This window comes from Octodon degus, unplaced genomic scaffold (genome assembly GCF_000260255.1).
Source record: "Octodon degus isolate 3935 unplaced genomic scaffold, OctDeg1.0 scaffold00195, whole genome shotgun sequence".
Classification (NCBI taxonomy): Eukaryota; Metazoa; Chordata; class Mammalia; order Rodentia; family Octodontidae; genus Octodon; species Octodon degus.
Window position 1 is genome coordinate 4,148,227 of NW_004524771.1, and position 16,474 is coordinate 4,164,700.

General features: G+C 39.4%; 1 protein-coding gene, 1 non-coding gene and 1 pseudogene across 3 annotated transcripts in view; 1 reads left to right on the forward strand and 2 right to left on the reverse strand.

Moving 5' to 3' along the window:
• Snx29 (sorting nexin 29) overlaps positions 1 to 16,474 on the reverse strand; it is a 626,724-nt gene that overhangs the window by 501,931 nt on the left and 108,319 nt on the right. The window contains exons 5-8 of one of the 2 annotated variants that reach the window (XM_023704394.1): positions 12,243 to 12,423; positions 9,328 to 9,398; positions 7,912 to 8,160; positions 3,934 to 4,309 (exon numbers count right to left, since the gene is read on the reverse strand). In XM_023704394.1, the coding sequence (XP_023560162.1) occupies positions 3,934 to 4,309; positions 7,912 to 8,160; positions 9,328 to 9,398; positions 12,243 to 12,423 (877 nt within the window). Of the gene's footprint in view, positions 1 to 3,933; positions 4,310 to 7,911; positions 8,161 to 9,327; positions 9,399 to 12,242; positions 12,424 to 16,474 lie in introns of those variants that run through there. The other variant, XM_023704393.1, reaches the window with a different exon arrangement.
• Positions 11,621 to 11,751, reverse strand: LOC111813520. Its single transcript, XR_002818754.1, has one exon. It is a non-coding gene; the product is annotated as a small nucleolar RNA SNORA66 (small nucleolar RNA).
• Positions 13,059 to 15,080, forward strand: LOC105743957 (annotated as a pseudogene).

A 16,474-nucleotide genomic window follows, 5' to 3' on the forward strand; every position in this document is an offset into this window, starting at 1 on the left:
AGTGGTTAATATTGAGCAAGGAAGATAAGAGTCTTTCTCAGGCAGTGGTTTAACTACCAGTTACCAGGGAAAGCCCTCCTCCTGGTCAACAGATCATCTGAAAGACAACCAGAGTGCTGGACTTCATTGGAGGGGGGGATGGCAATCCACATGGAGCTGCTGCAGGCCTGCCACACTCTCTCATGCACTGCTGCACTCTAGCCCCTCAACCTTTCCTGTGAACACTGGCTTAAAACCAAATGGAAGTATTACTCAGTAGGCCACCTCATCCTTCCTCAGCTCCTCACCAGGATGCTCTGCAGAATGTTCAATCAAGATGGCCCTGTATGCCAGGGAGGCTATCGCACAGTATAATGCCAGCAGCTACCTTGGCTTGCAAGCTGGCCTCTACTCCAGGATCTACTCAACAAAACCAGCAGGGCAGGAAAAGGAATGAGTCTATTTAAGATCACAAAATCATGGAGTGATTCAATTCAGAGGCACTCACCTGCAGAGAATGCAAGTTCTATTTCCTAAAAGGCTCAGAAGAACTAAGGGCAGCTGTGAGAGCTAATTGTATGTGTCATCTTGCTTATGTCACATTACCTAAATGTTTAGTTAAGTATTATTCTAGATGTTTCTATAAAGATATACGTTAGTCAAGATTGATGTTTAAATCAGTAGATTTTGAGTAAAGTAGATGACCCTGCACATGTGGGTGGACTCATCCAATGAGTGAAAGGCTCCAAAAGGAAAAAGAATGACTTCTCCAAGGGAAGAAGCAATCCTGCCAGCAGAATGCCTCTGGACTACAACTCTTCCCTGGGTCTCCAGACTATCAGCCTATCCTGCAGATTTTAGACTTGCCAGCCTTCACAATCCTATGGGCCAGCACCTTAAAACAAATCAAGGAAAAAGAGACAGAGTCAGAGATAGAGAAAGAAGTAGAGACAGACAGAATGATCAAGGGAAAGAAGAAGCAAAAAAGCTCTCAGTATCTCTTTTTCCTCCCCCAACTAGTTGTCTCTATGGAGAACCTGAATAATACAGCAGGTCACAAACTTTAGGTCCTAGGTACAAAAACATTCATACCCTCTGAGCAAGAACACTACATAAAAGCTTCCCTCACATATAATTTAGGACTAGAAAACACCCCTGTGTATGAAAATGTTCATTCAAAATGGCTAACAACAAAACAAACAAAAATACCAACTATCTAAATATTCAACAATGGGGAAAACCTTTAGTAAATCATGACATGTTGTTTGCTTGTTTGTTTGTTTGCAGAACCGGGGATTGAACTCAGGCCCCTGCACTTGCTAGGCAAGCGCTTATTCCACTGAGCCATCTCCCCAGCCCCCTAGTCATGACATTGATCTGACAAATAACAACTGTATTAGGGTTCTGCAGAGAAACATGCCCACTGGGGATGAGTATAGCTAGGCATTAGTATAAATACAAATTTATAATGAAGAACTAGTTTACACAATAATGAGGACAAAAAGTTCCACAATCTATAGTCTACAATCTAGAAACTCAAGAAAGCTGGTAATATAATTCAATTCAGGTCTAAACCCCAAGAACAAGGACAGCAGATGGTACCATCCTCTTCTGTTGTCCCCCAAAACCTCACTGCTCAAAGGTGGGGATTCTGGATATTGGATCATGAGGGAATGATTATTGTCACTGAATTAGTCTGCGATGATGAATTTACAGCTGGGTGTGGCACCGTGAGGCGAAGCCTGGTGGAAAGAGGTGGGTCACTGAGGCAAGGCCTGGAAGGGCCATCTCCCCCTCTCCTCCCTTGATCTCTCTCTCTGCCTCCTACCTTCCATGTCATGAGCAAGCCTCCTCTGCCTCATCCTCTGCCATGCTGCACTGCCTTGGAGTTAGCCAACTATGGATGAAAGCCTCAACAAACTATGAGCTAAAATAAACCTTCCATCTTAAATTGCCAGGTGTTGTGTTCTAGCAATGAGAAAGGAACTTCTGTCCAGGACATAAGAAGACCAGTGTCCCAGCTCAAACTCACACACAGAAAGGATATAATTCTTCCTTTCCTTGAGTTTTGTTTTATTCAGACCTTAAGGGGACTAGCCACCTCCCATACTGGGGAAGGAAGGCATCAAGCCCATCAGTTCAAATGCTAATCTCACTCAGAACTTCCTTACAAACAATAGAAATGTTTAATCTGCATATGCAATGACCCAGTCAAGGTACCACCACATCAATCATCGTATCAACCAAATGATATCCGTAATTACATAACTGGCATCTATAGAATATAGAAAATATTTTATGGTATAAGCTTTGGTGGTAGCATAAAGGAACCTAACTCGCAGTTTTGTCAAATGCTCTGGCAAACCTTAAACCTATGGACTCCTGTTCTCCCATCTGTAAATTCAGACGCCCACTAACCCCATGGTGCTTCTATAGGTGTCACTCTCACTCTGTGATGAAGTACCATGCAACATCAGAGGCATCAGAGATGATCCATGAGGTAAGACTACTACTAATACATACATACTGTATTCATGTGACTAAGAGCAAAAAGGAAAAAGCAAAACATAGGCACAATCTCAAAAGAAAGAAAAATAATAATATTAAAACAATATGAATATCAAAAGCTTAGGGCTAGAGACATACTGAGCACCTAAATAACACTAAGACATTTTGGGCACACAGAAAAGTACATTTATATGTATTATTTTTATACTTTCATTGGCTAGACTGTGGTATTTGCCACAAACAGCATGACACTGTGTATCTGAAAGCCTAGATGTAACTGGCCTATGTTACAGTAAGACTGAGGATAAGAAGTATACAAGCCAGATGTGGTGCTGCACACCGGCAATCCCAACACTCAGGAGGCTGAGGTAGGAGGATCGCCACAAGTTCAAGGCCAACCTAGGCTACATATTGAGTTTAAGGCCAGCCTAAGCTACATATTGAGTTTAAGGCCAGCCTGAACTATATAGTGAGACCATGTCTTAAAAACAAAAAGAGAGGCTGGTGATGAGTGACACCTATAGAAGCACCTACTTAGAACAAGCTAAGCAAAACAAAAGGAACCGGGTTCAAACCCCCAGCACCACATGCCAGCCAGCCCCGCCCCCTGGTGGGCTGAGCTGGCCACACACACACACACAAATAAATAAATAAATAAATAAATTTTTTTTTAAAAAATAAAAAAACAAAAAGAGAAAGGAAGACAGAGAGCAAGAGTAGTACAACAGCAGCAGCAGCTCACCTGTGTTGTGTCATACAGTGTGCCAGCCCCTATACCAAACACCTCATGTGAAGTATCTTGTTGATTCTACAACACCCATATTAGCAGGGGCTGCTATCCAAACAGGTGTCACCTGAGGCAGGAAGCTCTGGGATGTAAAGCAATTTGCCCCAACCAGTCCAAGTGAAGTCACACAGTAAGAAAACAAAAACCCAGGTTATCTTGACTCTAATATCTGTGATTGTTATTAATTACATTTTTCTATTCTCTTTACCTGCACCAAGCCCCCTCCACAGTTTAAAATCAACAGCAACACTAGTATTAAAGTGATAAGTACAGGCAAGTAACCTTATCAACAGTTTTGAAGACAAATAAGAATTACCAGCTGTAACTATCTTCCAGACTAACCCTGCCTTCCTCTAGAACTTTCTACACTAGCACTGAGTTAAAGATGCAAAGAAAATAAGTCATTAATACAAAGCAAGAATTTCAAGGCACACAAACTTGACCCTCATTTGGTATTAAATACTTTCAACTAAGTTCTCTTGCCCTCTATTAGTTCTTAGGAGAATACCAAGCTAACAATCCCTCCTCCTAAATAAAGACATGAAAAGTGAATAATGCCCTATACAAATATAAAACTTACACTCTTGTCTCATCCATTACCATAGAAGGAGAAAGTGGTTCAGGTAACTTCCTGCATTAAAAGCTCAAGTGGAACTTACTTCTCTGGTGACCCTGAGTGGCCCATGTGCTTCCTTCCCAGTGAGCTCCCATATACATCATCCTCATTTTCATCTACGTCTTCATCGTCGATACTTTTCACATCAAGTTTCTGGTACCCAAACTCCCCATTCAGAGACAGAGAGTCAATTTTCCATGAGTTGCTGCTCTGGCTTCCATTGGAATTTGGCCCAAAGGGGCATTCAAAGGCTGACATGATATTGACTGAGGAGCGGTCTGAGTTTTCCTCTGAGCTCTCCCCTGCCCCAGGTATCTTTTTAAAAATGTCCCCAGAGTTCTGTTCATCCTCCTCATCATCAAATGAGATAATGTTGGTCACTTTCTTTTTCTTCCTCCGCTCCTTTTTGCATTTGGCATCTGGCAAAAGAAAGATACAGTGTAAGAAAAAGTAGGCAAGTCAAAAAGTGATTGAACTACTCTACCACTAGGTCATGGAAAATCCTCTAGTATTCTACTGAAAAACAACTGTAAGATACATTCCAATTTTTCTAAATCCTAAATATCTCTACAGAAGACAACAAAATGGATACGGGCTTCTACCTCTGATTTAAATAAATACAACACATAAATTGACATTGTTTCTTCTTGTAGTCAATTTAATTCAAAGGGTGTCACCATTACTGAAATTATCATTGTTTACTAAATACTCTTATGGCTGACAGACAGGCTGTAGTCCACTGTTTCACAGCCACAAATCCCTCCTGTCTCTGTACCACACCCTTACACTGGGACTGTGTTGCTTCCCCCACAGTCAGAGTGGCATCCAAGTCTGCATCTTGAACCCAGCTTAGTGCAGCACTCTGCTTTATTTATTTTAACAGTACTAATTGAGTTGTTTAAAAGTTACAAAGAAGGACAAAAAAAATAGAGATCATCCTTAGAATTATTAATGCTTTGTTAAAGATCAGGTAGGATTAGAGAGTAAGAAATTGTATTAGATGCGGGGAGCACCCGACTAGTTCCAAGGCATCAGATACAATGCAGTTGATTACATATTAACTCAGCCATTACATAGGGGATAGTTGTTGGGGGCCCCATAATTTATCTATAGGGAACTCCTATACAAATCAGACCCAACCAGGCCTCCCCAGTGCCATCCTTCTCTAATCCTTAGGATCCTAAAGCCACCTGGATAACAAAATTCCCACCCTTTCTCCATCCCATTCCCTATCCATATATTCTTCTCTCCCCTATGGTGCTGTAGCACTCTGCTTTGATCAATGAAATATGGCAGAAATAACACTGCATTCTAGCCTCCTGGAATCATGAGGCTCGACAGCTTCTGCTTTTGTCTTCTTAAACCACTATCTCATACCACTCCCTAAATGAGCCAGCCTAACTCACTGAAGGATGAGAGCCACATGTACCACTGAGGCCTCAGTATACTGTTAAGCACATGAATGAGACCTTCCCATATCCTGTTTCTTACATCATTCATATGGGATCTCTGCTCTAGAAAGAGATCATCCAACTTAGCCAGCAGCTAGTCACAAGAGCGAGCTAGAAGGAAACTAGCAAGAGTACCGCAATGCCTACTCATGGAATTGTTTTAAAATGATTACATTGTGGGCTACAGACATAGGTCAGTTGTAGAATACTTGCCTAGGAGGCATGAGGCCTTGAATTCAATCCAGAGTACCACCAGAAAAAGCCACAACCTTTGTTGTCATTTATTATATATAGCAAAGGCTAAACTGAAATCAAGACTGCTTTTAGGGCCTGAGATAAACATCCTGTCCAGTTAAGGTCTGCTATTAGTTGCTAGGCAACCTAGTGCCATGTGTTACTAACTTTGCAAAAGTATAAATAAACGTTTTGCTGTAAAAGAAATATATATATGCATATATATGTATATGTATACACAAGATAGGATAAATATACAGCTACTTTCTCTTGGTTCATTGAGAAGAAAGGATTGTACTAATATTGTTTAAACAAAGATATCATTGACAAATATCTGCATTTTGTTTAGACAAAGATATCATAGACAAATGTCTGTATTTTGTCCTCTGAATAACTACTATGAAGACAATAATATGCAATGTATTAATTATTGTAACTGTCCTAGTAACCTGTTTTCAAACTATTTCATTGCTATTTTATTATTTTTCTCATTAAAATGAATTTTAAAATTAAATTTAAAAAACAAATTTGAAGGGATACTAGTGCTACAGTTATGAAAAATGTCTATATAATCACTATTGAACTGTTTGCACGATATATTAAAGAATAACTAACCTTAGACCAGCGTTTATGGCAATATTTGCCTGACTTATAATCTGATTTATTTTGGCATTTTCTTATAAATCAGGCATAATACAAAAGGTGCTTTGGGACTTATAATCAACAGCTTAAAATTTAAGTTTGCTAAGGGCCAGGGAGATGGGTCAGTAGAATAAGCACGTGCCTGGCAAGTGTGAGGGTCTGAGTTCAATTCCTGGTTCCACAAAAAAAAAAAAAAAAAAAGTTAAGCTTGATAAAGTACAAATTATCTACATAGCACTACAAAAACTAGTTGGGAAAGAACTTGAATAACCTATGGATTTGAGTTTGTTGGGGTTTTTTCTTGTTATATAAATATTTAAATAAAAAATTTAAAATAAAATGACTGCCTTAAGGATCAAAATTGAGATGAGACCACTTGCTCACCTCTCTTAATAATGAACTCTCATGTGAGACACAGTAAGCCACTTCCCACAACTCCAATAGATATAAACCAAAGTATGGCCTGGTAGTATCACACTGTGGAACACAACTCTGAGATAACTGGAGGGGAGGGGGGATAACAGTTCTAAAATGCCTAGGACTGGTAATCCCTTCAGTATCTAAATTTCAGTGTCTTTGTTACACAAGGCTCTCAACCATCCTATCCTACATCATTCATATGGGATCTCTGCTCTAGAAAGAGGGAGTAAAACAAGCAGGTCTCTGTATACTAATAAGCCCGTGGCATTTTGAGTTTTCATTGTCATTAATAATTCCAAAGAGTAAGATGTGTTAGTACATGTATCAACTCCCCATGATGGATGTAATCATTATTTACTGAAAACATGTACTAACAGAAATTAAAATAAGAGGGCCAGGGAGATAGCTCAGCGGCATAAGCACCTGCCTGGCAAGTGCAAGGTTCCGAGTTCGATCCCCCTACTGCAAAAAAAAGAAAGAAAAGAAAAGAAAAATTAAAATTAGAAAAAAAAAAAGTGAGAGACCCAAAAATTAAAACTGAGGAACATAATTCTAAAGAGAGGCCATGATTACCACCTTAAGGGACTTGGGACTAGAGACTAGTACCTAAACCCCAAATTTCCCATTCTACTCTACAAAATGTTGAGTATTTCTATATGCTCAAGGGAAATTACAAACTTCTTGCTTACTTGCTTCTTACTTAAACAAACTTTCTTTTGCTTCTATATAACCTAGCATCAAAGCTGACATCACTTTCTTCCGGACTCTGCTTAAATGTCATCCCTCCAACAGACAAACCCTGTAGTATTCAATCTCCAAAGCACTCTATCTATATCTGGCTATATCTACCATAAGAAAGTAAGTTATCTGTATACTCTGTATTTAAATATCTCCCCTCACTCACCCTGAAGGAGACTCTGAGGTAAAAGCTGGCAATCTTTCTACTTATAAGCACATGGAGCACAGTGAGTGAATAAATGAGGATCAATCTATCTCGGTTTCTATCATTCTTTACTGGTTTATATCTATTGGAGTTTGTCTGGCTGAACTGTTTGTTTTTCTTCTCCATTATTTTCACTTCTAAGTGAGACAGTCTGATTTCCTTTGGCATGATTATGAACCAGAAATATAAATACAAATGTAAACTGAAGAGGCAAATGTATCACACTCCATTCTCCTTGGAATGACTTTCAGATGGTAAGGGTGTCCCCCTCTGCCACTCTGTTCTCCCTTTAACCTACCCCCATGTGACCCAAGTGCCTATCTTTGCTCACCAGCACTGACGTTCTTAGATACAACAGGCAGAGGGTCAGTCTCCTGTTCAGGTTTGATGAGGATGGATACAGCAGAGGAGGCCGTGATCTCCCTGAGAAGACTGCTCACTCCTTGTGTGGATTCCTTCAACAAGGAGGTCATATTCTGCGTTGACTCCTTTAAGAGGTCGGAGACAGTGGGAGCAAACTTACTCTGCCCATTTAAATCCTTGTTGTCAATGTTAATGGCAAAAAGTATGGAGTTCAAACCTGCCCAAAGAAAGAGAAAGTCTAAAGTGTCTGATGAGCAAATATACCTTCATCAGGAGAAACAAGGCACAGACAACATAGCACATAAAAAGCCATGAACTGATCTTCAAACATTTATAAAATCCTTCCACAAAATGGGTCAATGGACCCCAGCTTCCACATGAACTGAGTCTTTCCAAGTTCCCTCCCTGCAAGTTATAAGACAACTACAATCACCCAGAAGTGGATGAAGACACAATCCCCTGAATCAGACCACATAGGATAAATCTGACCACTACCGTTTACTAATTCAAGACCTTGGGCAAGCAACTTACAATCTCCCTGGGCTTTAGTCTCCTTAGCTATAAAATGAAGACAATATTATCTCCCTCACAGCATTTTAAGTATTAAAAAAAAATCACCTGCCAGAAACACTTAGCTCAATTAATAATCAAAATATGAACCAATATTATCACCATAATCACATTAGGCAAAAACTTACACGGGTTACTAGGCTACAAAGGAAACCATCATCAAAGTGTGGCTTTTTCTGATCCTCACATAAGGCTAACATAGTCCTCAGCATGTGGGACTCAGTATAAGTTTTTAAGAGAAAAATTAAAAAGGAAGTAACAAAGAATTTGCAAGAAAGATACAAGCCACCCACTTTCATCTGGTTGATTCGATCTTTCATACTTTGAGGAAAAGTCAGACACCAAACAACTTAACAATCACCAAGTAACATCGGTCTAGGACTTTCACACTGACATTGCATGTACATGACTCATACCCTCATATGATTCTCACATCCTAAACATGTGGTTGGGGAAATAGCAGGATCCCTATGTCACAGAAGAAAGAAAAGGTAACAAATACGATGGGATATGACCAAAAAGGGGCAGAGCCAGGATGCAAAGGAAGATTCCTATCGCTAATTTCCTGGTTCTTTACATTACACCTACTCAGTCACAACCAAAACCCTTTAATCCTATACTCTGTCTTCCAAAATATCAAGTTCTAGATAAATGTACCCCACACTCAAAATACTAAAAGGACAATGGTGAGTGACTCATTGAGTTGATTCATGACAGAGAAAATCACAGCATCCTTTGGGGCTACAAATCCATTCCCAGACATCCTTTGCTGCTGACCAAGTTTCCCAGGACCCCTGGCCTTGGCCAGGCTTACCAGCTGCCATGGTAGGAAGCATACTAGACCTTTCTTCATCCATCACGAAAGACCAGTCTTCATAAAAAGTGCTGCAAAGTCAAAAAAAAAAAAAAAAAGGAAAATGTTTTTAATAGTTCTCTGCATCCACTATCTAGACAATTTCATTAGGTAGTTGCTCGTAAAATCTGTATCTGGTCAGTCATCCCAGAGAAGATAACACTATGTCTGAGGTCTCTGCTGGCTTGAAGCTTCTGATTATACACAGAGGTCTGAAAGCATATATCCTAGAACTTCCTCACTGTTCCTCTGAGACCTCGGGGTTAAGAGTACTGAAAATAGACATGTAAATATGTTTATAAGGCAGTAAAGTAGAAGACAGAAGGGTGACTTCCACTCAAGCAATATCCCCAAGAGATAAACAGGAAATCCAAACTGGCCAACAGGGTTTACCTGACTTGATAAAAAAAGAAATTAGCACTAGGGCTCCACCAACCATAGCATTCACTTATAGTACTTGCCTGGGCTACCAACCCAAAACCCAAATATCCCTAAAAAAAAAAAAAAAAAAGACTAGTAGACTTAAAAAGCCCCATGAATCTCAAGAGCACTTGCAGGGAGAAAGTGTCACAGAAGCTTATACAACCCATTCAAAGTTATCCAGCCAATAAAAACTACAATCAGGGCTTCACATCTTATTTCCCAAGTCCAGTTTCCATGCTCATTATATGACTCCCTATAATGCAATAACAACCAAATATCCTTAATGCCATGACTCCCCCACCAAGTCATTGAATTACTACAGCCAAATGAGTGTTGAGTGGCCTGTATTTCAGTGAGAGACTGGAAAAAATTATCTGCTGATGTGACTGAATGCAACGAACAAACAGAAAAAGAGAAGAGACACATCATTTCCAATATACTTACCCAGCAAAATGTTAGTAGAAGCAAAAACCACAATTGTGGCCAAGCTAGTATTTTCAAATGTACCTGACTCTCACAATTGTGACCCTTTGAAAATATGCACCCATTTTCAAGCAGGCTGAATTTGGTTTACCTACACTGAGCTAGTAAGTGGCTAGTGATTCAGGTCCACCGTATTTCTTAATTGAAATTCACTTCAACTTCCCACTGTTAAGTTCAACTTTATTCTGAGGATACAATGGTGAATTATTTACAAATAACCTGTTGGAAAGTACTTTACAAAAATTCATTTTAAGAAACCTGTATATGCTCTCCTTAATTAAAGTGCATTAGTGTTCAGAAGTATAGACTTTCCTCAGCCTCCTAACTGGTCCTGAGCAGCACACAGGAGCCCAACTGGCTTTCAAACGCTCCCATTTCACAACCACAGGGTTGGAGCACACATTTGGATGAAGTGCCACAGGCAATATCAATAGGAAAATCAAATCAAGTGGTTTTCTTTTCTTCCTCCTCATGGGTTTTTTTAAGAGCCCTAATACCTGACCCCAGAACCACAAAGGAATTACTGGTACAGCAGTAACCACAGCAACACAAGCAAAATGGGAGACCTGGACCGGAAACACTTGGCAGGGCACAAAATCAAGTGACTGCACCATGGTGCTGATAAGTGCCAGCTTGTAGAATTAAATGAAATCTCAATACTAAGGACCAGAGCACTGATGATATGAAAGTTATTCAAGGGGCCAGGGAGATGGCTCAGTAGAATATGTGCTTGCCTGGCAAGCACAAGGGCCTGAGTTCAATCCCCAGTTCCACCAAAAGAAAAAGTTATTCAAGGAAATAAGGCAGTCCATTTTGTACCATCATGTGACATAAAACATGCCTAGTCTCCCATTCTCAGAAGGAAATAGCCAGAGTCAAAGTAGAGAGATCTAAATATGATAAGTTAAAAAAAAAAAAGACAAGAAAAAAATGCCATATTAGAGCTAGTCATGTATAAATTATAAATGATTAGTGGGTTCTGCAACATTTTCAACTGCTCTTAAGGAAATGTGGCTGACCATACCATCACTGGGTCCTACCCCCCACAGCTATGGGTTAACTATGCCTCCCATCCTGCCAAGCCTGGCAATGTGCCTTGCCCTAGTCAATGAGACAAAAATGGAAATATGCCTATGGGGAGAAGCTTTACCAGTCAGTGCTTAGTTCAACCAAAAACTCCTATTCATAACCTGACTCTATACATGCCTCATAAATGAAATGTCTGTAAAGAGCCTAGGTTCATCCTGAATCCCTGAGATGCAAATACCCTGCTATCACAGATGTGCAGTACAAGAAATAAATAACTTGCTTGTTTCATGTCATTTAATTTTTTTTTTTTTTTTTTTTACACCATGTGAGGATAGAAAGGGCACCTCAGGAGCTTCTGAGGCTAGTACATTCTATCACCACTATTACTTTAGCAAACCTGGTTCCCTTAGCTCCTGCCATATCATGCAGAGCTAGTGATCGAGTTTGCACTCATTGAAATTTTTGAGCTGTCTGTCACTGATCTGTAGAGAGAATGAATTTTATGTTTATTACCAAGGGAAAAAACAAAGAATTTTAAAAAACAAAATACTTTCTTCCTTAACTTAAAACTTCCTATTTTCTTCCTTCAGTCAGCTTGGGATTGAGTACATAAAACAATCCCAAATTAAAATTCTACTAAATGAAGAAGACCAAGGTAAGAAAAATGCTCTCTCTGTACCCAAAGCCTTGACAATAATAAGCACTGATGAGTGCTGCTATAGGCAGATACCATGCAGACCCCTTCAACAGGCATTCACACGGCTTGTCCTGTCAAGTGTCCCCATAGCACAGCTGAGTAGACTAAAGCTGCAGGATGGGACCCATTTACGCCGGGGTCAGGACTGGGCTGAAAATACAGGAGAAGTGACTCTGCCTGGACTCTGTCATCTTCATCCCTGGACTTCACCACATCCCTCCCAAGAATCTATCCCACTGGGTACCTGAGCCTGCCTCGGTCGGCCAGAAGCATGTGCAGGTAGCGCTCCAAAGAGTGCTCGTTGAGGGCGCAGCGCAGCCAGGCCCGGCCCCGGCCCACGTCCGAGGCGATGTGGCGCAGGGAGTAGAAGCGCTGCAGCTCGTGCTTGTTGAGGACCTCCTTCACATAGTACCAGAACACAGGCTCTGGGGAGAGAGGGTGGTGGGCTGTGTCACTTGGCCTGTAACACTCATTCTTTTTACAGCAATTGTTCCCAGGCAACTTCTTGGATTGGAAAAGAGCTACTTCTTTAGCATAGAGAAGGTGAGAGATACTGAGAAATATTCAAAAATTAATATGACTACAAGCTGGGTGTGGTGGCATATGCCTATAATCCCAGTACTCAGGAGGCTGAGACAAGAGGACCACTTCGATTTCAAGGCCAGTCAGGGCTACAGTGAGCTCAAGGCCAGCCTGAACTGCATAGTAAGAACCTATCTCAAAAAAAAGAAAAGAAAAAAACTATAAAACATACCATACAGATAGCATCACTGCTAGCTAACATCTTTCAGAATGTCCTTGCAATCTGTTTACTTGCACCTATCTTTTTATACAAAAATCAGTATTTGTGACAGGCTGAATTATGATTTCAGAAAAAAATCATACCTTATCTCTGGAAGCTATGAATGGTACTAAACACAGGGAAGAAGCCTTTGTAATTGCGAATAAATTAGGAATCTGGAAATGGAACGGTTATTTTACCTAATCTCTATGGGTCCATGCTGTGATAAGTATCTTACGGAGCCAGAAAGTGGTTTGACTCAGAAAAGGAGAAGGTGGTATGACCAGAGAAGCAGAAATCAGAATGATGTGGCCACAGCCAAAGAATGGTGCCAGACAATCAAAGCTGGATAAGGCAAGAATGTGTTCTGCTCTGCAGCCTCCATTCTCCATAGGGTTAGGAACTAGCCTGTCCCAAAAACTGATCTTGAAATTCTGGTCTCCAGAGCTGAGAGAGAATAAATCTGTGTTGTTTGAAAACCACATTATGTGAGGCATATTATTGCTCCAGCTGCTCAAAAAACTAAAGCAGGAACATAACTTAAACCCAAGTTTAAGAGCAGCCTGGACAAAAAGCAAGACCCTATCTCCAGAATAAATAAATAGCCATCAACTTTGTAGTAATTGTTGTATCTGCCATAAAAAAAAAGAGTGTATCGTACTAAAATTTTGTATCCTGGCTCACTTTTGGACTAGATCATAAATTTTTTCCTTCTACAATTAAATCTTCAGGCATATGTATGTAATCCTAGTACTTGGGAGCCTGAGGTGGAAAGATCATGAATTCAAGGCCATCCTAGGCTACATAGTGAACTCATGGCCAGCCTGGACTAAAAAGCACAACCTGCCACAAACAAACACAACACAAAACCAAAACACTTCCGATTTGATTTGAAACTGTCTCATTGCTGTTTATCAATAAAATTTTGAAAAAAAAAAAAACCAAAACAGTCTTCAAATATGATTTTTATGCCTTCCCAGTGAAGCTTAATCTAGCTATTTCTGTTATAAAGAATATGATACACTGCCAATATTTCCTCTACATAGCAAATAACGTTCTTACACATAAATAATTGTTCTCATTTCTAGTTTCTTAGAAGAGATTTTCACAGGCTGAATTTCTAGGTCTGGGAATAGGAACAGATTTAAGGCTTTAAGAAAAACCTTAAGAGTTTGTTAATACGTACCATAAATAGTCTTATTAAATTATTTTGCCAGCATCAGATTTATCTTAAAAGTCCTTATAAGATATTCTTATAACTACTTATATATGCACAAAAGTATAGTCAAACTATATCAGAGATTTAAATATTAAAACAGTAACACTAAATCTTCTGGAAGAAAAGGTAGGTAGAAATCTTAAAGACATAGGGGTAGGTAAAGAGTTCATGAACAAAAACAAAACTGCATGAGAAATACTTCAAAGAATCAACAACTGGAAACTCATCTTTTTGAAAAGTTCCTGCACATCAAAAGAAATCACCAACAGAGTAAAAAGAAAACCTCAAGATTTGGGAAAAAATTATAGCCAACTGTTCCTCCAACAAAGGACTTCTGTCTAGAACATGTTAAAAAAAAAAAAAATCAAGCCTCCAAAATTCAAAGACCCAATCCCTAAATGGGCATCTGAAATGAATATACACTTCTCAGATGAAAAAATATAAATGGCAAATAAATATATGAAAAAATGTTCAATATCATTGATCATTCGAGAAATGCACATTAAAACAACATTGAGATTCCATCTCACCCCAGAAAGAATGGTTATCATTAAGAAATCAACCTGGGGAGCTGAGGGAAGGCAAACCCGCACCCTGCTCCTTTTCCATTGAGCGCATCTTAGGACTGGACCAGAAGAAGGACGGGGTGCCGCCGCTGAAGCCTCACAGGCCCTGGGCAGATGCCTGCAGCTCCTCAGGGAAAGATGGTAACCTGTGTCTACCCGCCCCGAGTCTGCCTAGCACAGTGGATCACCCAGGGACAGAAGAAAGAGTTTTAAACCGTGAACATTACCTCTCAACCTCGGAAAGACTGGCCTTGAAAAGAGAGATGAGTTGGTGCACAGGACGAAGACCAAGAACTGCGTTTACTCAAAACCAGATTGAAGTATTGGAAAATGTCTTTAGAGTAAACTGCTATCCTGGCATTGATATCCGAGAAGACTTAGCTCAAAAACTAAATCTAGAGGAAGACAGAATCCAGATTAGGTTCCAAAACCGGCGGGCAAAGCTGAAAAGGTCCCACAGAGAATCACAGTTTTTAATGGCGAAAAAAAAATTTCAAAGCAAATCTCCTGGAATAGATAGAGGAAAACTAAACCTGGGGAACTATCTTTCAATCGCAGAATGTGAAGAATCAATAGAAATATCAAGGGTTTAAAATGTGATGTTTTCTTTCTTGCATTTTATTCAAATATTGTCATTTTTCTCTGAAAATAATATTGTAAATAATGGTGATTATAGCATGATACGTATTATATTGGGGCACTTTTACTTACACTAAAGACCTTTCCTATATATTTTAATAAACATTTTCAGAAAAAGCAGCTAAAAACAAAAAAAAAAAAAGAAATCAACCTGGGCCAGGGAAATGGCTCAGTGGAATAAGCACTTCCCTAGCAAGTGCAAGGGTCTGAGTTCAATCCCCGGTTCTGCAAAAAAAAAAAAAAGAAAAGAAAAGAAAAGAAATTAACCAATATCATACCACGGCGATATATGTGCACACATGTTTAAAGCAGCGCAATTTGTGATAGCTAAATCTTGAAAACAGCCCAAATGCTCATGAATGAGGAGTAGATAAAAAAAGATGTGGTATTTTTACAAAATAGAGTATTATTCAGCTATAAAAATGGGGTTTTTTTAAAGGTAAATGGATGCAACTAGGGACCACATTCATAAGTGAAATAAATCAGGGCATGGTGGTGCATGGCTATATCCCAGCACTTGGGAGCCTGAGGCAGGAAGATCATTGAGAGTTTGAAACCAGCCTGGACTACAAAGTGAGCACAAGGCCAGCCTGAGTTGCATGGGGAGACCCTGTCTCAAAAATTGGGGCCAGGGAGAGGGCTCAGTGGAATAAGCGCTTCCCTGGCAAGTGCAAGGGCCTGAATTCAATCCCTGGTTCCACCAAAATAATAATAATAATAATAATAATAATAATAATAATCCATCTCTGTAAATGAAATAAATTAGACCCACATGTGCAAACATCGTATTATGTTGCTGATACAGGAACCTGAAATAGTAAATAAAATCTGAAAAGTACAATAGATACTGTGAAAGGGAAAGAATCTGTTCAAAGGAAAAGAAAACTTAGGATGAGGAAACAAAGATTGGGGGGATAGATATATTTATGTATGTATGGAGGATGGCTTGGATAATTCTACTATTGATTTCTGCTGGTCTACAGAGGGAAGACGCTGATGTTTAATTTTTTTTCCTTGTCCTTTTTAATTTCTTATAACTCTTTTAACCAATTTTGCATGTGTACATCTGGTAATATGAACAATTAATTTGAAGTCAACATTATGCAATATAGCAATCACTGTCAAATTCCTATTGCTTTGTTTGGTGAAGTTCTGTATTGTTTCTATTTTTTATCTTTATTTTTTTTGACATCAGTTATTTTTATTTTAAAGAAAGAAAAAAATAAAAAGCAGTGGTACAAAATCTCAAAACAAGATTTTAGGAGAGTAAC